Genomic DNA, 24,370 nt, shown 5'->3' with positions numbered 1-24,370 from the left:
AGTAGAATATTGTCAAGTAGTAATATGAGGGCACATGACTCACTCTCACATTCAGAGAGAGGAAAACTCTGTTCCAGGCATTGGGATCTTGCAAAGCATCATGAGCTAGACATTCCTGTCTTGAACAAGTCCAGAGGAGAGAACAGATAGCTTCAAATAAGTCACTACCTTTTGGAAATACATTCTTCAGAGGGCTCTGACTCATATGTTTTGTTCAGATCTCCCAGTGTCACAGTGAAGCAGAGTCTGCAGCCAAGTCTGCAGATGCTGTTGAGAGTCTGTAAGAAACCTCAGAAGTAGTCTCAATTGCCATTCCCAAAACAAGCTGAGACCTTGCCCTGCGTGGCTTCCTTAAAGAACCAGTTATACCAATTCCATCATACCAATAATAGTCTCAGCAGTTCAGAGAAATTCAGGCTGATGCTTTGCCTTTTCATTTGCTAAAGGTTTTGAGGTTTCTGTTTGTTTGTTGCTGTTGAGGTTTGAACTGGGGGCCTGGATACTGACCATGAGCTCTTTTGCTTAAGGATAATACTCTACCACTTTGAGCCACAGCACCACTTTCAGTGTTCTGGTGGCTAACTGAAGATAAGAGTCTCTTGGGGGGGGGGGCGGGAGTTTGGCCTAGTGGTTAAAGTGCTTGCCTAGCATGCATGAAGACCCAGGTTCTATTCCTCGGTACCACATATAGAAAAAAAGCCGGAAGTGGTGCTGAGGCTCAAGTGGTAGAGCTCTAGCCTTGAGAAAGTCCAAGGACAGTGCTCAGACGCTGAGCTCAAGCCCAGGACTGGCAAAAAAAAAAAAAAAAAAAAAAAAGAGTCTCTTGTGCCAGGTGCAGGGGCTCATGCCTGTAATCCTAGCTACTCAGGAGGCTGAGATCTGAGGGTCACAGTTCAAACCCAGCCTGGGCAGGAATGTTTGTGAAACTCGAATCTCCAATTAACCCCCAGAAAATGGGAAGTGGTGCTGTAGCTCAGAGTGGTGGAGTGCTAGCCTTGAATGAAAAGCACCCAGATCCTGTGTTCAAGCCCCGTGACCAGAAAAAAAAAATCAACTCTGACCAGTCTTGTGTATCTCAGCCCACCTCTCTTCTGTCCCTGCTTCTACTGTTTTAAAACAAACTCCAGCTATCATGTAAAGTCTTCTGTAACTGGCCAGAGGTCCTGGCCAGTGCCCTTCCTGCCTTTCCCTCCCATGTATCTGAGCCATTTTCAGTTGTTAGCCCTCTACCAGGGAATAATGGATGTGAGCATAGCTATCTGTTCTTTGACATTTGATGAGGTTATGTCTTGAACCATGGCAAATTGAAAATCCCAAGTGAGGCATGCTTGTAATCTTGGAGCTCAGGAGGCAGAAGCAGGGTCACAAGTTTTGGCCAGGGCTACACAGTGAATTCCACGCCAGAGATATATGGAGAGATGGTGGTTTTTTGTTTTGTTTTGTTTTGTTTTGCCAGTCCTGGGGCTTGAACTCAGGGCCTGAGCACTGTCCTTGTGCTCTCTCAAGGTTAAAGCTCTACCACTTGAGCCACAGCACCACCTCTGGCTTTTTCTATGTATGTGGTACTGAGGAACTAAACCTGAGTCTTTGTGCATGCTAGGCAAGCACTCTACCACTAGGTCAAACTTCAGGCCCCAAGAGACTGTGTCAGCTAGCCTTTTGCTGGCTTCCACTCATAATCCTAGCTGAAATCTGGGGGTTGTATTTCAACCCCCAGAAAAAGTCTGTGAGATTTGTTTTTTTTGTTGTTGTTGTTTTTATTTGTTTTCTGTCAGTCATGGGGCTTGAACTCTGGGCCTGGGCACTGTCCCTGAGCTCTTCAACTCAAGGCTACCACCCTACCCCTTTAGCCAGAGCAGTACTCCCGGTTTTCTAGTAGTTAATTGGAGATAAGAGTCTCATGGGCCGGGAGTTTGGCCTAGTGTTAAAGTGCTTGCCTAGCATGCATGAAGACCCGGGTTCGATTCCTCAGTACCACATACATAGAAAAAAGCTGGAAGTGGTGCTGAGGCTCAAGTGGTAGAGCTCTAGCCTTGAGAAAGTCCAAGGACAGTGCTCAGGCCCTGAGCTCAAGCCCAAGACTGGCAAACAAAAACAAAAACAAAACAAAAAAAAGAGTCTCGTGGACTTTATTGCCCGGGCTAGCTTTGAACCATGATCCTCAGATCTCAGCCTCCTGAGTAGCTAGGATTACAGGCATGAGACACTGGGCTGGGCTATCTGTGAGATTCTTATCTCCAATTAATTACCAAAAGGCCAGAAGTAGAGCTATAATTCAAGTAGTACAGCACTAGCCTTGATCAAAAAGAGTGCCCAAACCTTGAAATTCAAGCCCCAGTACTGGCATCAAATAAAAACTGCCTTTAATGCATTTAACCTACAGAGAACCTTAGCACACTGTATCAGTTGTTTCTCTCATGACTTTAAGCTGCCACCATCATCAGAGTGTATCACCTATCACTAGCCTTGGGAAAGATGGAAAGTCACACTTCAAGTGTTGTTTATATGCAACTCATATATGTGTGTGTATGTATATATTTATATATATACACATGTATGTATGATGTATGTATGTATATATACACATACCACCATGTATAATTTTATTTGTAATATTGATAATATGTAACTATAATATATATTTATTATATATAATTTTTAGGGGGAGACACAATTCATTTCATTCTATTACCTTTCTGGCACACTATATTTCCCAAATAACTTTTTCCATTCAAATCATTATTTTAATGACTGCTTCTAGGAGAATCCAATTGAAAGACATCTTTAAGGATTTTTTGGTTTGTTTTGTAAAACAGATGAACCAATTACCTATGCAGCCTGCCTAACGCCCACATCTCAGGAGCCGTTCTTTATTTTTTACTTTTTTAGTGTATTTTATTATTGGGATGATATAGAGAGGGGTTACAGTTACATTCGTCAGATAGTGAGGACCAATTCTTTCTTGTATTGTTAGCCCTTTGCTGTGAATTCCATTCTAGTCATGGCAGCAACTATGTTGTATAGATCTTCTTTTCTAAGCCATGTTTTGGATAGGGAGATACCCGCTAATGCTTCAGGTGCTTAACTAAGTGATGTTCGTTCTAAACTTTCCCAGAAATGAAGTTATCAGGGTCGGGAAGTTTACTTAGTGGTAGAGTGCTTGCCTGGCATGAAAGAAGCTGTGTGTTCAAGTCTTTAGTACCACATAACCAGAAAAGGGCAGAAGTGTTGCTGTGGCTCAGTGGTAGAGTGCTAGCCTTGAGAAAAAGAGAAAAAGAAGCTCAGGCACAGTGCCCAGGGATTGGGGACCAAGTAACGCATGTCTAATACATTCTGCTGAGGCTTGTAGTAGGGATAAAACACGTGGACCTCTTTGTCCTGTCCATCTTGTATACTGATAGGCTCCCTCACCCAATATAAGGAGGAGGGATTTAGGGAATAAAGAGAGAGAGATCTTCCTGCCTTGATGAAGCTGCGTGGCGTCTCTGTTCGTGCTCCGGGGTAAGAAGGCTGGGTGCGGGAGGACAGTGGGCCCCTTCCGCTCGCGGCTTGGCCCGGTTGGGGTGTGTTTTTCCCCTTCCTCCCTACTAGTAGAGAGGGACTGGGGATGAAGGGCCCAGACACCCAGGCCCTGAGTTCAAGCATCAAGACTGGCAAATAAATAAGCACAAACCCTGAGTAACAAAAGGAATTGCTCTTCAGTGTGACATTCTTATTGAGTCTATTATTGGGACTCTGTGTAACGGGGATGCTTGGTAAAATAAACATGTGGGGCCAGGAGTTTGGCCTAGTGGTAGAGTGCCTGCCTAGCATGCACTAAGACCGGGTTTGATTCCTCGGTACCACATACATAGAAAAAAGCTGGAAGTGGTGCTGAGGCTCAAGTGATAGTACAGTGCTCAGGCTCGGAGCTCAATCCCAGGACTAGCAAAAATAAGTAAATAAATAAAAATAAACATGATTTTCTAAAATAAGTTATGTTTTAATTACTGTAGTGTGGGAAACTTAGTGGAAGAATGTTGTAGGGGACACAAGAGGAATATGGGAATCCTGTGTATATTCCCCTTAATTTTGCTATGAACCTAGTGCTTGGAAAAAACAAGTTCTTTTACTTCAAAGTAATTAGTTACACATAGCAAGTCTAATTGTAGTTAGTAGCTGCAAATTGGATTACAAAGACCTTCAGGGAAGATTTATGGTATACAAAAATATCAATCTCTAGTGCCATCTATTGGTGACAATGGCTACTGTTCTCAAAATAGTACTCTTGAATTTTGATGGTCTCTCTAAAGAACAAGGGTTCTTTATTAAAGGGCATTATAACCAGTAAGACAACAGGAAAAATATTTCTATGATATATAAGTATAAGCTATATATCAAGAAAAATATAAAAAAGTACAACCTTCAAGTATATATCTCAAGATAAAACTGACTAAGGGCCGAAAGTTTGGCCTAGCGGTTAAAGTGCTTGCCTAGCATGCATGAAGACCCGGGTTCAATTCCTCAGTACCACATATAGAAAAAAAAGCCGGAAGTGATGCTGAGGCTCAAGTGGTAGAGCTCTAGCCTTGAGAAAGTCCAAGGACAGTGCTCAGGCCCTGAGCTCAAGCCCAGGACTGGCAAAAAAAAAAAAAAAACTGACTAAAAGCAGAGACACTGGAAGAAAGAAGTTAAATAAAAGTATGGGAAAGGTGACATATATATATAATCATTCAAATTTTTCTCATGTAATCCAAAGTCAAAATATTAAGTCAAACTGGCTGATGCCTATAACCCAAACTGCTCAAGAGGCAAGGATCACTGTTAAAAGCCAGCCCAAGTATGAAAGTCCATGAGACTCTTAGCTCCAAATAACGATCAAACAAAAGACAAAAACCAGAAGTGGTAGACTACTGTGCTTGTCCCTGAGTGCAGAAGCTCAGGGACAGTGCCAGGCCCTGAGTTCAAGCACCAGAACCAGCATAAATAATAAAAAGTCAAATGTGTAGCTCCCTTGAACTCTTTTTCTCTCCCAAGTTTTCTAAGTTTCATTGCTTAAACAATTTTCTTAATGATTTATTCTTTCTCTTTCTACTTCCTCCCAACCTTCTTTTTCATTCTTTTCTTCTTCTTGCTCTTTCTCTATTTTTTTTGTAAAGAAATGGTTCACTGCTTATTCCATGCTGTCCTCAAACTTCCCAAATGTTGGGATTTACAGGCATGTGGCATGTGACACCAAGCTCAGCCTCTTAATTTCGTTTAAGGCAGAAATATTAGGCTATTCTTACCTGGCCATGAAAATTACAGTAATACTCTTTCAAAAATTATAATTGTGCCGTGTGTTAGTGGCTCATGCCTATAATCATAATTACTCAGGAGGCTGAGATCCGAGGCTCATGGTTCAAAGCTAGTCAGGAAAGTCAATGAGACTCTTGTTTCCAATTAAGCACCGAAAAACAGGAACTAGAGGTTGTACAGTGTAAACCATGAGCACAAAAGCTCAGAGACAGTGCTGAGGCTCTGAGTTCAAGGCTTAGAACCAGAACACACACACACACATAATTATAGTTAATATACAATAGTCATATTTTTATGTGTTGGAAGTCTTGTATGTTTTCAAGTCATAAGGATCAAACTCAGGTCCTTCTCATGGTATTTGAACTCCGAGCTGGGGCTTGGGCTCTACCACTCTGAGCCACAGCATCACTTCTGGTTTTCTGATAGTTGGCTGGAGAAAAGAATCTTACAGACTTTCCTTCCAGGGTTGGTTTTGAATCTTGATGGTCAGCCTCCTGAGTAGCCAGGATTACAAGTGTGAACCATTGGCGCCTGGCTCTCCTAGTTGTTGTTATTTTATATTATCCAACAGCCCTTTCTATTCCTCTCCTTTATATTTTCTAGCCTCCAGTGCCACTATTAATCTTTTTTTTTTCTGTCGGTCCTGGGGCTTGAACTCAGGGCTGTGGCACTGTCTTTGAGCTTTCTCAAGGCTAGCGCTCTACCACTTGAGCCATAGCACTACTTCCAGCTTTTTTTCTGTGTATGTGGTACCAAGAAATTGAACTGGGTCTTTGTGCTGCCAGGCAAGCACTTTACCACCAAGCCAAACTCCTGGCCACATATTATTCTATTTTTATAAGAAAAACCCTTTAGCCAAACTTGGTGGCTCATGCCTGTAATCCTAGCTACTCAGGAGGCTGAGATCTGAGGACTGAGGTTCAAAGCCAGCCCAGGCACAAAAGACTGTGAGACCCTTATCTCCAATTAATCACTAGAAAACCAGAAGTGGGGCTGTGGCTCCAGGGGTAGGGCCATAGCCTTGAGCTGAAGAGCTCAGGGCGCCCAGGCCCAGAGTTCAAGCCCCATGACCCACAAAAAAAAAAAAAAAAAAAAAAGGAAGAAAGAAAGAAAAACCCTTTAGCTTCTATATAGGAGAGCACATTGTATTTATCTTCCTGTGCCTCGCTTATTTCTCTTATACAATGTCTTTCAGTGCTATCTGTGTTGCTACAGAGGACAAGAGGGGCTTTATCACTCAATACTGGTATTCTACCACTTGAGCTGATTTTTATGTTATTGTAATGTCATTAACTAGTCATTCCATTGCTTACTTAAGGTTCTTATATGACACCAAGTTCATCTCATTTCTAGTCATCTCATCCTTCTTGCTTCAAAAACATTTTTACCTCTTTAAGGTCATCAGACTAAAGCTTTAACCCCCCCCCCCCTTTTTCTTCCCAGTCCTGGAGACTGAACTCAGGACTTGACACTGGTCCTCCTGCTTTCCTCACTGCTAGTGCTCTACCACTTGAGCTACAGTAACACTTCCGGCTTTTCTACATATGTGGTACCTAGGCATCAAATCAGGGTCTTGGTTCACACTAGTCAAGCACTCTACCACCAGTTTGGGGGCCAAACTCCTGGCCCCCTTCCTCTCCTTAACCTAGCTTGGAAGGAATCTTTCCAGTCTTGCCATTCTCATCTCCCATCAAAACCCACAACCTGGAAGGTCTTTTGTTTTTCTTTCTCTATTTCTTGGCACAGATTGTTCTTTCTTAGCCCAACACATTCAAGTCGACTCTTACATCCTTCACATCCCTACAATCCTTAACTCCTCTTCTTTTGCCATTTATCTTACCACCTAAATCTCTAGAGGATGTTTCCATGTGATCCTCTGACACACAGTGACACCAACCTAGAATGGATTGCACTGGAAAGGGCACACACGTACATACAGTCTTCAATACTACTGCAGAATGATTTGGGTGACTGGTGAGGGAGCTGGGGCTTTTTGATTATAAATGCATCCTCTTTTACCCAAATTCTATTAGCCTGCTGCACATTACTTACATTTGAGGATGAATAAGCTAATTCTGACAGCAATAAGAAGTGTCGGTTTTCACAGTAGGAAATGTAAGGTAAGGTACACTCTGAGACAGACTTGATCTTTAGGCAATCGGGCCATTTTATTTGTTCTGAAAACTGTTTCTGTCTTAAAGAGCACAAGATTTTGTGTTAAGTGACCCCGTCCTCAAAACGCTTTCCAGGCACTTTCCATCGACTGAATGAAAGCTCTGGGGCTGGTGCAGAGGGGACAGGAAACAGAAACAGCAGTCCACGAGGCTCGTGTTCGGTGCCGCGGCCAGGCTCCACCTCCAGCCTGACCCGCCAGAACCAGCTTGCCCGGCCACACGCGCCCGTCCCCGTCCGGGTTCCACCTCTTCGCTCAGACCCTCAACGACGCGGAGACTCGGGTACATTCCAGCCTCCCGCCTTCCCTTCCCCTCCGCCCGCTAGACTCCGCCTCCACGCCCGGCCCCACCCCATCCCCTCCCTCTCTGCCCGCTAGGCTCCGCCTCCACGCCCGGCTCCACCCCACCCCCTCCCTCTCCACTCCCTAGACTCCGCCTCCACGCCCGGCCCCTCCCTCTCCGCCCGCTAGGCTCCGCCTCCACGCCCGGCTCCACCCCACCCCCTCCCTCTCCGCTCCCTAGACTCCGCCTCCACGCCCGGCCCCTCCCTCTCCGCCCGCTAGGCTCCGCCTCCACGCCCGGCCCCACCCCATCCCCTCCCTCTCTGCTCCCTAGACTCCGCCTCCACGCCCGGCCCCACCCCATCCCCTCCCTCTCCGCTCCCTAGACTCCGCCTCCACGCCCGGCCCCACCCCATCCCCTCCCTCTCCGCTCCCTAGACTCCGCCTCCACGCCCGGCCCCTCCCTCTCCGCCCGCTAGGCTCCGCCTCCACTCGTAGCTCCACCCTTACATTCCCGTCCCGCCCACTCCCCAGTAGACACGCCTCCACGGCGGCCGCACCCCGCCCACTCCTCCACTGGATTCCGCCTCCACGCCCGGCCCCACCCACTATCCGTCAAGTCCGCCGCCACCACGCTTGGCCCCCGCCTCCTCACCAGGCAGGCCACGCCTCCCAGCCTCTCCCCTAGCTCCTCGCTTAGTCCCGGTTCTGTAGCTCACTTCCTCGTCCAAGTCCTGCTGTTCGGGCCCGCCGTGCGCCGCCCAGCGTCGCGTGCAGGCTCGGCCTCGCCTCGGCAAGTGGGCCGGAGGCCGGCATCCCGGACGTAGGCCCGCCCTCCGGGGGCGGAGCGACGCCAGGTGCAGGCCTGGGGCGTGGTTGGCGTCCGGGAGCGCCAGGTGCGGCTTCCGCATCAAGATGGCCGCCGCCTGCCGCGCGCGCTCCGAGTCGCGGCCCCGCCGCTTCTCCTTCCTTCCTGCTGGGACCCCACTGTTGTGTGTCACCCTTTGCCTCCTGTGCGGGGTCCCAGCGGCTGTGGACGCCGTCCCGGAGCTCGGGCTCTGGACCGAGTCTGTCAACGACGTGAGTGGGGGGTGGGGACCGAGCGTGACGTGTCCTGGGCTCTCAGGGCCCTCGCGGGTCGCCCACCCGCCCCATCGGGGTCCCGGATGCGCTCCCCGATTCTGCTGGCTGTAATGGACACCCTGGGCTTCCGGCAGGGTCAGGACTGCGCGTGGACGCCTTTCCCGAGTAACGCGCTTTCTCCGAAGCGCTGGGGCCGGATCGCGCCCCGGGTCATCCGCGCCGCGGGCCGCCCCCGCCGCGTGGCCGCGCTCGGCCCGGCCCGGCCCGGCCCTCGGCCGGCCTGCGTGCAGCCGCCGCGCCGCGGGAGGCCTGCGCCCTGATCGGGCTGTGCGGTAGTCACGCCCACTGCCAGTTTCTTCTTTGGGGGCGCATGCATTTTTCTCTCCAGCTCCTTAGTTTGGGGCCCGTGTGTGGGGATGAGGTTGGGATGTGGCGAAGGAGTGTGTAAGAGTCGAGTTTGGAGGGAGGGTGGGTGGAAATGCTTAACGCGGCGGGCCATTAGAGAACTTGACGTTCTGTCCTTAGTGCAGAGGATGTGGGCGGACGCAAGGGTAGAATTATGGAAAGTCTTGCAAAGCAGAGACAGGAAGTCAGGAAGAAGCGTTTTCATTTGTTTTTCTAGGATCCGATGATTCATCCAGTTCTGTGGAGATGAGTATTTTCTATATGCATTGAAATGAAGTCGGAGTTCGAAAGTTAGAATTTCTATCCCCAATATAGTAATAATACTAAGACCTACAAATACTTCCTGCATCACAAAAACTAGCAAATGTATTGTTCAGACTCATTGCACAAGCCATTTATTTCTTCAACACCTTCATTACTGAATTTGTATGAACAGTAAGTCTGGTGGTTTCTATAGTGAATACAGACAAGCCAGTTTTAAACTGTAACATACTAGAAGAGAATTAGCTACATGAATGCAGTTAGTGTATATCTCTAAAGATCTTTGGCAAGTATACTTTGAATGACCGGGATTCAAAGTCCATGGGAGAGAATGACTTTTCTTCCCTTCATGAGGAAGATAAATTTATTCCTGTGTAAATGGCCACCAGTGGTAGCCAAACTGATTTTGTGTAAACTCCCAACCCCCTTCATCTTGGTAGAAATACTGCAAATCTATGAAGAAGTGATTGTTTTGACTATAAAGTTCACGAACACTTTTTTTTTTTTTTTTTTTGCCCGTCCTGGGCTCCAGGCTCAGAGCCCTGTCCTTAGGTTTCCTCAAGGCTAGAGCTCTACCACTTGAGCCACAGCAACACTTCTGGCTTTTTTTTCCCCCTATGTATGTGGTACAGAGGAACTGAACCTGGGTCTTCGTCATGCTGGACAAGCACTGTACCACTAGGCCAAACTCCCAGCCTCACGAACACTTTTGACTACCACTAAATGCTCAGTGACTAGACTAGACAGCTCTTGCAAAGATAAATTTTAGACACAGCTCCATTTTCTCAAGAAGTAGAGTAGTAGCAATAATAGATTCATGAGTATTTAAGTTTTATGCATGGCAGCATACTTTCAATAGTATAAGTGCACCAAATTTTCCACATAACAGTGGAGGAAAGACCTGGTCATTGATTGCTCACACCTAATCCTAGCAACTCAGGAGGCCAAAAATCTGAAGATCCTAGTTCAAAACCAGCCCTGGCAGGAAAGTCCATGAGACTCTTACTTCCAGTTAACCACCAGAAAATAGGAAGTGGAGCTGTTGCTCAAAGTGGTAGAGCACCAGGCTTGAGCACAAAAGCTTACAGGCAGGGCTCAGGCTCTGAGTTCAAGCCTCACTATAAACAACCACAAAAAGGAGAGGGTTGGAACAGCAGCAATGTGATCGTTTGTGGTGCTTCTGCTGAATGAATTGCAGATGCTAGAAGTAAACCATGCAGATTTTACACAGTTTTCTGTAACAGCTCCAACCTGAGCCTGAGACCAGGAGTCTCAAAGTCTAGCACTTGAAGGGTTGAGGCAGGTGATAATCTGAATAAAGATGGGTTCATACTACAGACTCACAACTCTTGAAGTGGATAACTCACATGTAGCCCCACTTTGTAGCTATTCTAGGGCAGAGTGGGCATAGAATTATCAGATCTTTTTAAGTGAAACTGGAAACTACTTTATAGTATTATCATTAAAACTAACTCAAAACCTTAAAAAAATGCCAATAGGGCTAAGGTATGTAATACAGAGGCAAGAGTGTTTGCTTAGCACTGCTCAGTCACTAACACCAAGCAATAATAATAATAATAATAACATCCCCCTTGGGCCAACATACCCCACTTATTGGTTGGATTAGGCCCTCAGACCACCAGTAGTATTTAGAGGTGGGAATGAGAGAGCCAGCCATTGGAAGAGAGGTTTTAAACATAACTGTTAATCACTTTGGCTGCTTATCTAAGGGGAAATTACATGCTCGGGTGTGAAAGCAGAAGTACCAGTTAACATTATTTCAGATTGCAGATGTCTAAGCAGGAATGTTGAGGAATTGAATTATGACAATGGAGAGGAAAAGCTCTATTTGGGGGGAAATAAAGTATGCTTGATTGGGGCTGAGTAATGAAGGGGAAGGTACTATGGCTAGACAACTAGATGGCTTCAGCTTTAGGTATACTGTGAGAAGAATTGATGAGGAGCAGAAAAGATGTTTCTGATTTCTTACAGTTCAGCATGCTGTATCTATTGGACGCATCAGTAGAGACAGACACATTTTAGGCACTTGAAACTGTAATCGAGAGAAGGATGAGATGACCAAGAAAGAGCAACCAATGTGTTTGTTGTTGTTTTTAACTAGCATGTTTTCACTTAGTAGGGTTGGTAAGGGATTGAGTGGAGAGCCTTGAACATACTAGACAGGCAATCTATTACTGAATTACTTGCTTACCCAGGAAAGAGCTTATGGGCTGGACTTGGTAGGGTAAGAAAGCTATTTAGGTGAAGAAAAAGTATAAGAGAAGAGTTTGAATAAGTTTCCAAGTTGAGCAGGAAGGTCCTAGGAGAAGGACTTGAAACAGCATTGGTGGAGAGGCAAGAAGCCTGGATTGTACAGGGTCTCTAGGACTTTGGTCCTTTCAGTTACAGAGGTAGGTTATAAGAGTTTGGGGAGGGAGCTGGGCGCAGTGGCTCACACCTGTAATCCTAGCTACTCAGGAGGCTGAGATCTGAGGATTATGGTTCAAAGCCATCCCAGGCACTAAAGAATGTGAGACTCACATCTTCAGTTAATCACTAGAAAACTGGAAGTGGGGCTGTGGCTCCAGGGGTAGGCCCAGAGTTCAAGCCCCATGACCTAAAAAAAAAAAAAAAATTTGGAGAAGGATGTGGTATTTTACCAAAGGCAAGTACTATTTTGGTTCTAACAGAGCAGCTTGCAAGTTCACAAGTTCATGTCGTATCTAAGCATCACTTACTATAATGGTAGCAGCTCTTTCTTTGTGGCACCAGCCCTGCTTGAGACTTGTGATCCTCACATGTCTACTATAGAGAGTAACACAATAGACAAGATATTAAGCAATTAAACAATATGATTGGATCTCCTTTTGGGAATGGAGGGGAGGGGTTGTAGGGATTGATAGGTGATTTAACACCCCCCTAACCCTGGCTCTGCATTTTAAAAGCTGTTTACTCTGATCAGACAAAGTACAAGGGTTAAATTTCTGAATTTAGTGGAAGAAATTTCTCTCAAACCATAGAGGAAAAAATTACCAACATCTTTCTATATTTTTTATTTCAGAAATCAGGGCCCTTGATATTTAGGAAAACTATGTTTAACTCTACTGAGATCAAGTTTTCTGGTAAGTATAATAATATAAACTATAGCATTGATACATATTGTAAATAGATACATTAATGTAAACTGATATAACATTGTAGTATATAGTAAGTTAAGTGTTTTGTTTTAAAGTGGTACTAACATTTTGGTTTTGTTTCAGTCAAAATATGTGTTGCCTGGGACAGTGGCTCACGCCTATTATCCTAGCTGTTCAGGAGGCTGAGATCTGAGGATCAGAGTTCAAAGCCAGTCCAGGCACTACAAAAGCCTCTTATCTCCAATTAATCTCTAGAAAATGGAAAGTGAGGCTGTGGCTCAAGGGTAGGGTGGGTAGCCTTGAGCTGAAAAACTCAGGGACAGCGCCCAGGCCCAGAGTTCAAGCCCCATGACCCGCCCCCTCAAAAAAAATATGGTTATGTGCAAGAATAAAATTTTCTAATCTGATTCAGAAAATATAATCACTACAAATTATAATTAATGTCTAGTAAAGTTAGTAAACATTTCTGTGAAATTCAACTTTAAAACTAGGTAAAAATTTATTTTGTGAATATGTAGAATATAATGTCATGATTGATTAAAGTTTTTTATGGTATTGAAAACTTTCTAAATGCGCATGATATAGTTTAAAGTAAAAATTTCTAGAAATTAGCATTTTAGAGTGTTAGAGCTTATTAAAGTAAAAATAAGGATAGAGTGTTAGAACTTATTAAAGTGAATATAAAGGTTTGGGGTGTGGCTCAAATGATAGAGTACTTGCCTAGCAAGCTCAAATCCTAGTACCACACACACAAAAGAAAAGCTAAGTGAAAATATTTGCTCAGTGCTATCTTTTCTCTGTAAATACTGATACAGAGGTAACTGATGCTTTCTAATTTTTTCTGTTTGTTTTTACCAGTCCTAGAGCTTGAACTCAGGGCTTGGGCACTGTCCTTGAACACTTTTTGCTCAAGGTTAATTCTCTGCCACTTGAGACATAGCATCACTTTGGTCTTTTTCTGTGTATGTGGTACTGAGGAACCCAGGGCTTCATGCATGCTAGGCGAGCACTCTACCACTAGGCCACGCTCCCGCCCATTTTCTAATGTTTTAATGGGTTAACATTAAAAACTACAGTTACTGGAGATAGTTCTTGTAGTTTCTAGTATTTTGACTAGGAAAGTTAGTAGCCAGGGTTAAAGCCCCAGGATAAGGATCAGTTTTCACTACGTAAAGCAAACTGGCCTCCCCAGGATCTAGAGCCATTCTTTTTCTCTCGTTCATTAAGCTGTGGGGGTGATTCTATCATCAGCAGGGTCTTTCCTAAAGGAAGTTGACAGCCAACAACTAGAAAGAAGACATACTTTAGAGATGCTTTGTGATTTCATAAGTCATCATGTTAAGAGGAAATTGGGGTTCTGAGTGGGTGATGAATAATTTTAGTATGTTTTAATGAATTCATGTCTTAAAAGCTTTAAAAGAACCTCTGCCCAAAACTGATGAGTTATATGGGAAAAAATAAAAGCAATGCAGGATACTGAAATACAAAATTTGATGTTATAAAGTTCTTGCATCATGGCCGAGAACAAAAATGGAGCAGTATTCTTTTTTTTTTTTTTTTTTGCCAGTCCTGGGCTTGGGCTCAGGGCCTGAGCACTGTCCTTGGACTTTCTCAAGGTTTAACACTCTACCACTTGAGCCTCAGCACCACTTCTGGCTTTTTTCAATGTATGTGGTACCGAGGAATCGAACCCGGGTCTTCGTGCATGCTAGGCAAGCACTCTACCACTAGGCCAAACTCCCAGCCCTGGAGCAGTATTCTTTACTCTTAAAGAATTTAAGAGCAGAGCAAAACATAGCTGAGGTTTATTCTAGGCAAAAACTGGCTGTGTCCAGAGCACTCAAGAGAGAGGTCTTGTTCAATCACAGCTGGTTATGACATGAAGCCGGAAGGCATGGAAGAAGCATCGACTTGTGCTAGTGCTGTGCTTATTGAGCGGCCTTCCTACTTCCATTGGGCTTCCAGGAAGGCATGCAGAAGGGAGAGTTATTTGATCATTACTCATCCACTTTTTAGTTGCTGTTCATTATAAGTGAGTAAATGGGCATTGTGGGTTATAAATCTACATTGATAATGTGAAGCTAAAATCTGCCTTCACAGAATCAGATTTTACTGTCTCTAAAGGGAAAACTGCCCTTGAATACATGTCCATGTTTTTGCTTGTTTGGAGGATGAGGCATTATGTCTCAAGTGATTTTTCTTTTGCTGTTCAGTCACATAGAATCAGTGTCGATACTTTAAGAAAATACAAAGAACCCAAAACAATTTTGAAAAAGAACAAGATCAAAGGGCTTTTCTATCTGATCTTAAAACATAAATAAAGCAGTAAAATCCTGTGATTCTGAAAACAGACTAGTACGTACAAAAACAAACTCAAAAGTATTAACAGTTAATGCTGAAACCCCTAGGGAAAAAAATAAATCTCAATTCCTATCATGGATTTAGGCACTTTGTCCCCAGCTTCATCTCTTCTTTTGGGGTTCCATTTGCACATATGTGAGATCACTTAGTGTTGCTAGATGATACTATAGTTCTTTTACAACCTTGTTTAAACAGTTACTTGTAGGTCAAGTTAATCCTTTTATCTGGAGTAGCTTTTAATAACCTGGCTGTGATCTTTCTGTGCCTAATATAGTTAATGAAACTTCCACTGGCTAGTGAAAACTAGTGGCATTGTGGCTCAAGTGGTAGAGTGCTGGCCCTGAGCCAAAGAAGCTCAGGGACAGTGCCTGGGCCCTGAGTTCAAGCCCCAGGACTGGCAAAAAAAAAAAAGAGTCGTTCTATCCCTCCTTTTCTCCACCTCTGGTCACTTGCTCTGTGGAAGCCAGCTGCCATGTTTAAGGAAATTCTAACAGAACTTTCTTTTAGACTGTACCTTTAAAAAAAAAAAAACACTTTTTCCCTCCAACACCAAGATTAAAAAACCCTTTCAAGTCACATAGAACTTAAAACATTTGGTGGTACTCTCTGATAAACAGAGGCCAGAGGCCAAATCCCATGGCAAAACCTCAGACCACTCATGAATTTCTCTAGCACTCTTCTCCAATTTCAACTTCTCATTTCCCCAATCAGTATTCTAACCATGTGGAGTTATCTTCACGTGGTCATACTTATGCCATGCTCACACTTAGCCTGGGTGTTCTCTCTATATGTCTGACTCTTGGTTTTCCTCCTCCAGTTAGCCTGCCTTTAACTGTCCTTCATATTCTCCTAGACGGCATGAAGAGCCCTGCTCAGTGCTGTCTTTATGCTCTATCCCAACTCCTTAATCTAAGCTGTGGAAAATAATTGTTCATGTTTACTATTATGTCACTTTCTGTGTCATAGATAAGGGCTCATTGAGTACATTTTGAATGAAAAAAATCATGTTTAGACTGACATAGCTGTTACTTGCATATCAAGATACTTAGTTAATTTCAACATTGGACTTAAAAATGAATATTAATATAGCGACTTTTAGTTAGCTATAATAATTTAAATGAACTTACCTGTCTCATTTTATAGTAAATTTGGGGGGGAAATTAGTTTGTTTTATTGTCATGTTAAAGTAGCCAATTTTAAATATATTCTTAAATCTTTCAGCTTATATTAGACTGTGTATATAATTAATGTAAAATAAAACTTCCTTTTTCTAAACAGTAAAGTCATTCAGTTGTTCTGGGCCTATGAAGTTTACCATAGAGTGGCATTTGAAATATCATACCTGTCACAATGAATATCCTGAGCTGGAAGTAAGTAAAATACAAATCTTCATTATATACACACCTATGAAGGAAAATTTTTAAGTATAGGAATGTAATATTGGGTAGGAAGGTAAGAAATAAAAGTGCTGTAGGTTAATTTGGAGGCTTAAAGCATATAAAACTTGTAAGCATTGTAGTATCCTTGTAATTATCTTTTAAAAATATTGGTGTGGGGCTGGGAATGTGGCCTAGTGGTAGAGTGCTTGCCTGATATGCATGAATCCTGGGTTCAATTCCTTGGTACCACATACACAGAAGAAAGCCAGAAGTGGGGCTGTGGCTCAAGTGGTAGAGTACTAGCCTTGAGGGGGGAAAAAAAAAAAACCATCCTGAGTTGAAGCCCCAGGACTGGCAAAAAAAAAAAAATCAATTTAAGAAGGAATTTTCAGTTTTTTCATTCAGAAAATTAGTTAATGGAATCTGCAACTTTATAGGGAGGACAAGTAAATTTTGTTTATTCTAGGGTGAAGTGGGTGAAATGGGAAAAGAAAGGGATGGGCAGAAGGAGAGTGAGAGAAGAGAGGGAATATAGGCCAGTGAGAAAGGTTTCTCCCCCTTGGCTCAGAAGCCTTGGCTCTTTTCTTCCTGGTGTGCTGAGCAGAGATGTTCTTTGATGACTTCATGATGGTACTTGGAATTGTTTCATGATATTCAGCTTCCATACTGAATATTGTGTACATTTCCATATCATATTACTGTCATGAGCAGGCGAAGTAGTTCACCAATAGACAGATAATATGATGCAACATAGTTTATTGATTTAGCATAGCTTAGTAGAGTTGACACTATATTCTAGTTCCTATCTTCTAGTCCTAACTTGCCTAATCTGCCTATCCAGCACACCCACTGCACTCACCTCTCTGACATCTCTTAGTCCCGATATCAAACTGGGCCTGCTTGTCAGATGTTAGACACAATTCCCAGTCCTGCCGCTCTGGGGCTGCACAATGAGTCTTGGTCCTGTCAGTCTTCTCTCGTGCAAAGAGCAGCTTCTGCAGGCCAAAGATCCTCGAACCGCAGTCTCAGTTAAGGCCAGCAGAAGTGCTGCTCCTTGTTCTTGGTTTATATTGATCCTTGGCCTGCTCCTCTCTGGTCCAAACTCCTTCGTGTTTGATTTGAATTGCTTACGACTTGGCTCCTTGCTTGGTCTGGATTGGTTACACCTTTTGGTCAGTGGTGTCCAGAGATGTGCCCGGTTGCTTGCTCTATCTATTCTGCCCAGGTGTGTGGGCTCCTATAACACTTCATCTTGTAAGCCAGGCTCCTGACTATTCCTGTGGTTACAGTCCTACGTGTCCTTACATCATAGTTTATCTCCCATGTCCATAAGCCTTTAGGTACAAGTTTGTATTGGCAATATATTTCTTAGTCTCATTTCATTACTGTATTTCATTTAATTACTCTTCTCCTATTATTATATCACTATTGTATATCATCATATACTATTTTCATATTATATCCATCATGCTAATATTTTCACTGTATTAAATGCTCACAACAATTAGTATTATATTTTCCCTTGGAATAGGTGCTGTTTTCTTTGAATTCTGCCTTTTTTTAAAAAAAAACTTTTTCCCTAGGCATTTTATTCCTTCACACTAAATACTTCAGTGCCATGTTCTATAGTTACCAAACTGAGAAAGCTTAAAAGCAATGCAACATGCAGACCTTACTAACATCTCATCAGTTTCCCAATAATATTTTTTAGAGCAGTTTGTTGTCTGGTACAGGTCTTAATGTAGAGTCACATTAAATTGTCTTATTTTTGTTTTTAGCTTTTGATAATCTGATTATTTTTCTTTTATGACATTGATAATTTCAGAGCATATTTTCATAGTGTTTCTTAATTGAGCATTTTTGAGGTATTCTTACAGTCAGATTCAAGTTACATACTAATTTAAGCAGAATTGTATAGAATAATGCTTTGTCCCATTTTGGACAGTGTTAATCAGTTGAGTAAAGAGATATTTTTACTCAAGTAAAGTTTTGTTTCCTTTTGCTTTACTATAAAGTTAGTTCTTTCTCTTTGTTACAAACAATTTGTGGAGTGTGTGTGTGTGTGTGTGTGTGTGTGTTTACGTGTGTGTGTGTGTTTACAAGTATGTTGCATGTATTGGTTCTGAACTCAGGGCCTGGGTACTGTCCCTGAGCTTTTTTGCTCAAGGCTAGCACTCTACAATTTGAGGCACAGCTGCACTTCTGGCTTTTTGGTGAATAATTGGAGATGAGAATGCCTCAGACATTCCTGCCTGAGCTATCTTCAAACCTTAATCCTCAGATCTCAGCCCCCTGGGTAACTAGAATCAGAGGTGTCAGCCAGCAGCACCTGGTTAGAAAAGGCTTTGAACCCATAAAGATGATGTTTATTGCCTTTAGTCAAAACATTCATCTGTTTGTTTTCTTACACTTTTCCTAAGATTATGCTTGTATAATATTTTAACATATTAGAATGGCTAGAATATTATGATTGCCTTAGTTTTACTTAGAATTGTATTCAATTTTTTTCTTTGTTACTTTACTACATATTTTCAAGTATTCCAAACTGAATTAACTCTTGGTATTAGATATTAAGTTTTATTTACCTTCTAGGAAAAGAGGTGTGAAAATAAATTATAACATAGAATTTTACCTTGGGCAGGAGATGTCCCAAAAACATGAGCTACATTTTGATGAAGACTTGTGTAGTTATTTCCAAAACATTGACTGTTGGACAACAAAAAATGAAAACTTAGATTGCAACAGTGATTTGCAAGTGTTTCCCTCATTGCATGTGAGTATCTGTCTTTCTGTGTTAAAATGGAGCTTATTCCTGCTGGGCATAGTGGCACATGTCATTCCAGATACTAAAGTAGCAGAGGAAGGAAGATCTTGAACTCAAAAGGCCAGGCTTTGTAGAAAGATAGTGAGATGCTCTCTCAAAATGAAAGCAAAAGGACTAGGAGTGTGGCTCAAGTGGTAAAGGGCCTGCATAGCAAGTAGGAGACCCTGGGTTCATTTCCCACAGTCACCAGAAAAAAAAAAGTATTCGTAATAAATACAAATTGAACTTAGTGTTTTTCTCTTATTTTGATAAAGGCATCTAGTTGTTAGTTCCTAGCTTTTATTTTTGTGTGTAGTATATAGTAAGTCAAATATTTACAACCTGTTCCACTTGTTTATGCCTCATTGAAGCACCTTTGTAAGTGTCTTTATGATCTACGATCTCCAGTTTTTTCTTATATTTTTTTTTCTTGTGTCCACTGTGCTCAGGCCTTAGTCCTTATCATCCTATTGCATCAGCCTTAGTCAAGTCATTGATCTGTTATTCATACTAAAAGGTCCTGACTTAGCAGCAGTTAACACCCTGAATATTCCCTCCTTTATGCCTACCTTCTCTGAAGCATATGAGGTTACAAATGTATGTGCAGTCAGCCTGTTAGGGAGGTTATGATCATTAAGTTCCATTTATTCTTCTGGACATTCCAAAATAATTTTTTTCCCTAGTCCCGGAGCTTATACTATGGGTCTGGGTACTGTCCTTGAGCTTTTTTTTTTCCTTTTTGGTCAATCGTGGAGCTTGAAATCTGAGCCTGGATGCTGTCTCTGAGCTGTTCAGCTTAAGGTTGGTGCTCTACTACTGGAGCCACAGTGTCACTTCCAGTTTTCTGGTGGTTAGTTGGGGATAAGAGTCACACAGACTCATGCCTGAGCTGGCTTTAAACTGCAGTCCTCAGAACTCAGCCTCCTGAGTAGCAAGAATTACGGTGCAAGCCATCAGCATCCAACTTGTCCTTGAGCATTTGTACTCAAGGCTAGCACTCTACTGCTTGAGCCTTGGCTCTATTTCTGACTTTTTGTGTTTAATTGGATTTAAGAGTCTTAACAGATTTTCCTAATGGAAAATCTGGGCTGGCTTTGAGTCACAATTCTCAGATCTCAGCCTCCAAAGTATTTAGGATTATAAGTGTGAGCCACTTGTATCTGGCTTCCAATATGATTTGTGTAGAAGTGTGGGAGCTGTCCCTGAGCTTTTTCTCTCAAGGCTAGTGCTCTACCACTTTGAGCCCCACAGCACCACTCCCGGGTTTTTGGTCGTTAATTGGAGATGAGAAAACTACATGTAAGTATACACCTTGGTGAGTTTTCAGTAACTAAGGACATCTCAGTTGATCCAGATGGAGTACAAACATTTTAACCACTAGAGCCTCTTGATTCCCTAACACTTTCAGCCTAACAGTAACATTGTCTAATAGTAATCACACTGTTAGGAAGTAATATAGATTTTGTTGTTGATGCCACCCCCTGGGGCTTGAACTCGGACTGGGTGCTATCCCTGAGCTTCTTTGTGCTCAAGGCTAGTGTTCTACCATTTGAGCCACAGCACCACTTATGTTTTCTGATTAGTTTGTTGGAGTTGAGAGTCTCATGGACTTTCCTGCCTGGGCTGGCTTTGAACCATGATCCCTAGGTCTCAACCTTCTGAATAGCGAGGATTACAAGCATGAGCCACTGGCACCTAGCTAGGAAGTAATTTATGGCAGAATTTTCTTACTCATAATCAGAATACAAGGACAGTTGTATTCTGATCTCTAGCTTTTAAATCTTCTTTTTTTTTTTTTTGCCAGTCGTGGGTTTGAGCTCAAGGCCTGAGCACTGTCCTTGGGCTTTCTCAAGGCTAGCACTCTACCACTTCAGCCTCAGCACCACATCTAGCTTTATTTTTTTTATTTTTTTTATTTTTGGCCCCTTTCTCTTTCTGGCCCTGCTCGCTCCGGCCCGGCTAGGCCCCTCTTTCTAGCTCAGGCCCCGCTCGCTCCGGCCCGGCTCGCTCCGGCCCGGCTCGCTCCGGCCCCGCTCGCTCCGGCCCGGCTCGCTCCGGCCCGGCTAGGCCCCTCTTTCTAGCTCCGGCCCCGCTCGCTCCGGCCCCGCTCGCTCCGGCCCGGCTAGGCCCAGCTTTTTTTTTTTTTTCTATGTATGTGGTACCGAGGAATCGAACCCGGGTCTCTGTGCATGCTAGGCAGGCACTCTACCACTAGGCCAAACTCCCGGCCCTAAATCTTTTTTTAAAATGTATTCTTCTTATTAAAGCTTTCTTCCCCCATTGAAATGAACAATATAATTTGTTTTCCAGAATAAGGAACTAGTGAATATCAGAAATGTTTCAAGCCAGGAAGGATCAATGGTAAGTTATTTTAGTTATATTTAAATGTTCACAGTTTTAGTAAGATTTTTAAAAAATGGTGTACAGCTATTTGGAGAATGGTAGGGTTATTAAGCATATTACTTAAAATATTGTGCTTTCTTATGGTAATCTATAAATTCTACCTAAGCTATTTCTATTTTGTTTAAAATCTTTTAAAATATATTTACGTTAAATTTCTGAATAGCTCTTGTTTTTCTAAAAACATAATCTTATTGTTATTAAGATATTAGTGAGTACATTTCTTTTTTTGGACAATGTCTTTACTGTCTCCCAATTTCCCCCTCCCATCCCTGTCCACAAGTTACATAGTTCATTTTCCATATAGTATATACTAAATAACATGATTGTACCCTATCTTTCCTTGAAAAAAAAAATCCCAGTTATCAGTGTTCAAGACAGCGTATCAGTGGGCTACTATTATCATTAAGGATGTAAGTATAAAGCCAGTGAATGTAACACAGTAGAATTCCTGAAAGCCAGAAAATTGAGATAAGAGATCGGAAGGGTTAGATTGATATTATGTCTATGGGTCTAAGGCCTGAAGTCAGGTTTAGGAATCCTTGATGTTTGCTTTTTTTTTTTGACTGGTTGTAGGACTTGAACTCAACTCAGGGCCTGTGTTCTGTCCCTTAGGTTTTTCTGTCAAGGCTAGTACTCTACCACATTTTTCTTTTTTCGGCCAGTCCTGGGCCTTGAACTCAGGGTTTGAGCACTGTCCTTGGGCTTTCTCAAGGCTAGAGCTCTACCACTTGAGCCACAGCACCATTTCCGGCTTTTTTTAATGTATATGGTACTGAGAAATCAAACCCGGGTCTTCATGCATGCTAGGCAAGCACTCTACCACTAGGCCAAACTCCCCGTCCTAGTGCTCTACCACTTTGAGCCACAGCACCACTCCCAGGTTTTTGGTAGTTAATTGAAGATAAGAGCCTCGTAGACTCTTCTGCCTGGGCTGGCTTTGGACTGCAATCCTCAGCTCTCAGCTTCCAGAGCAGCTAGGATTATAAACATAAGCCACCAGTGCCTGGCTTGATGTTTGCTTTTTTTTTTTTTTTTTTTTTTTTTTGCCAGTCCTGGGCTTGAGCTCAGGGCCTGAGCACTGTCCTTGGACTTTCTCAAGGCTAGAGCTCTACCACTTGAGCCTCAGCACCACTTCTGGCTTTTTTCTATGTATGTGGTACCAAGGAATCGAACCCGGGTCTTCATGCATGCTAGGCAAGCACTTTAACCTCTAGGCCAAACTCCCGGCCCCTTGATGTTTGCTTTTATATGTAGCTTTCTATCTCCTCTTTAGGGAACCTAAAGAGAAGACTGATGATGGGGAGTTATTCACTCTGCAGTGGCAAGAAAAAAGAAAGAAAGAAGGGGGGGGGGAAGAGAGAAGGTATAGAAAATGGGAAGATGGGCTAGTTTGGTCTGGCCTTGGGAAGGTTCATTAATATTATAAGTGGACAGTTTTATTTCTCTAGAAATTTGAGGAGCTGGGTGCTGGTGGCTTATGCCTGTAAGCCTTGCTACTCTGGAGGCTGAGATCTGAGGATTGCAGTTCAAAGTCAGCCAGTATAGGAAAGTCCTTCAGACTCTTATCTCCAAAAAAAACTGATCAGAAAAGGCTAGAAGTGGTGCTGTGGCTCAAGTGGTAGAGCTGTAGCCTTGAGCACAGAGCAGCTCGGGGACAGCACCTAAACCCTGAGTTCAAGCCCCAGGACCTGAAAAAGAGAAAGAAAAAAAAGAAGAAAAAGAAAAGAAATGTGAGGGTTGGGGAAGTGGCTCAGCTGGTAGAGTGCCAGTCAATAAACCAGTATGTCATGTGCCAAGTTCCAGTCTTGGTCTCTCACTACAGAACCCAGAAATTTAAATGGTTTAGCCATTTATATATATGTTTATATTTAAATATAGTTGAGTGTCAGCACCCGCAAGTTCCGTGTCCATGTATTTTGTCTACATGGCTTATGAGCAAGTATAGATCAAAGTAATAGGAAAAGAAGTTCAGTATTGAACAGATATATACTTTTTTTTTTTTTTTTTTTGCCAGTTGTGGGCTTGAGCTCAGGGCCTGAGCACTGTCCTTGGACTTTCTCAAGACTAGAGCGCTAGCCCTTGAGCCTCAGCACCATTTCTGGCTTTTTTCTATGTATGTGGTACCGAGGAATCGAACCCGGGTCTTCATGCATGCTAGGCAAGCACTTTAACCACTAGGCCAAACTCCCAGCCCCAGATATATACTTTTTTCTTGTCACTCATAACTGAACAATATAATACACCAACTATTAGACATCATTTATATTAAATATTATAAATAATCAGGGATGTTGTAAGCATCTCTGGATAGGCAAATACCTTTTTATATAAGGGACATAAACATGTATGGATTCTCATACCTATTGGATGAGATGTTTTGGGCCTGGAACTAAGTTCCTCACTGATACTGTGGGACAGCTGTACTAGACTCATTTCTTTCTTTGTTGCTTGCTTTCCTTTTCTTTTTATTTCTTTTTGTTTTTTTTGAGACACCGTCTTGCTATGTTGCCCAGCCTAGCCTTGAACTTGTGATCCTTCTGCCTAGTTTTCTTAGTAGCTATTCCTGATTTCACTCATTTCTGACAATTTTATCAAATTTCCTCCTTCCTCAGCTCTTTTTTTTTTTTTTTTTTTTTGCCAGTCCTGGGCTTGGGCTCAGGGCCTGAGCACTGTCCGTGGATTTTCTCAAGGCTAGGGCTCTACCACTTGAGCCACAGAGCACCACTTCTGGCTTTTTGCTACATATGTAGTACTGAGGAATCGAACCCGGGTCTTCATGCATGCTAGGCAAGCACTCTACCTAAGC

At 43.0% G+C, this 24,370-nt stretch overlaps 1 protein-coding gene across 5 annotated transcripts in view; it reads left to right on the top strand.

Moving 5' to 3' along the window:
* The first annotated feature begins 8,476 nt into the window (after positions 1–8,476).
* Tmem87b (transmembrane protein 87B) overlaps positions 8,477–24,370 on the top strand; it is an 86,133-nt gene continuing 70,239 nt past the window's right edge. For 3 of the 5 annotated variants that reach the window (XM_090336379.1, XM_090336378.1, XM_090336377.1), the window contains exons 1-5: positions 8,479–8,812; positions 12,543–12,603; positions 16,258–16,349; positions 19,000–19,131; positions 21,472–21,522. In XM_090336379.1, the coding sequence (XP_090192505.1) occupies positions 8,648–8,812; positions 12,543–12,603; positions 16,258–16,349; positions 19,000–19,131; positions 21,472–21,522 (501 nt within the window). In that variant the 5' untranslated portion in view covers positions 8,479–8,647. Of the gene's footprint in view, positions 8,813–12,542; positions 12,604–16,257; positions 16,350–18,999; positions 19,132–21,471; positions 21,523–24,370 lie in introns of all 5 variants that reach the window. The other 2 variants (XM_090336380.1, XM_090336376.1) reach the window with 2 other exon arrangements.

This window comes from Megascapheus bottae, chromosome 7 (assembly GCF_031878675.1).
Source record: "Megascapheus bottae isolate mThoBot1 chromosome 7, mThoBot2.hap1, whole genome shotgun sequence".
Lineage (NCBI taxonomy): Eukaryota > Metazoa > Chordata > Mammalia > Rodentia > Geomyidae > Megascapheus > Megascapheus bottae.
This window is presented reverse-complemented; position numbering and strand designations above follow the sequence as displayed.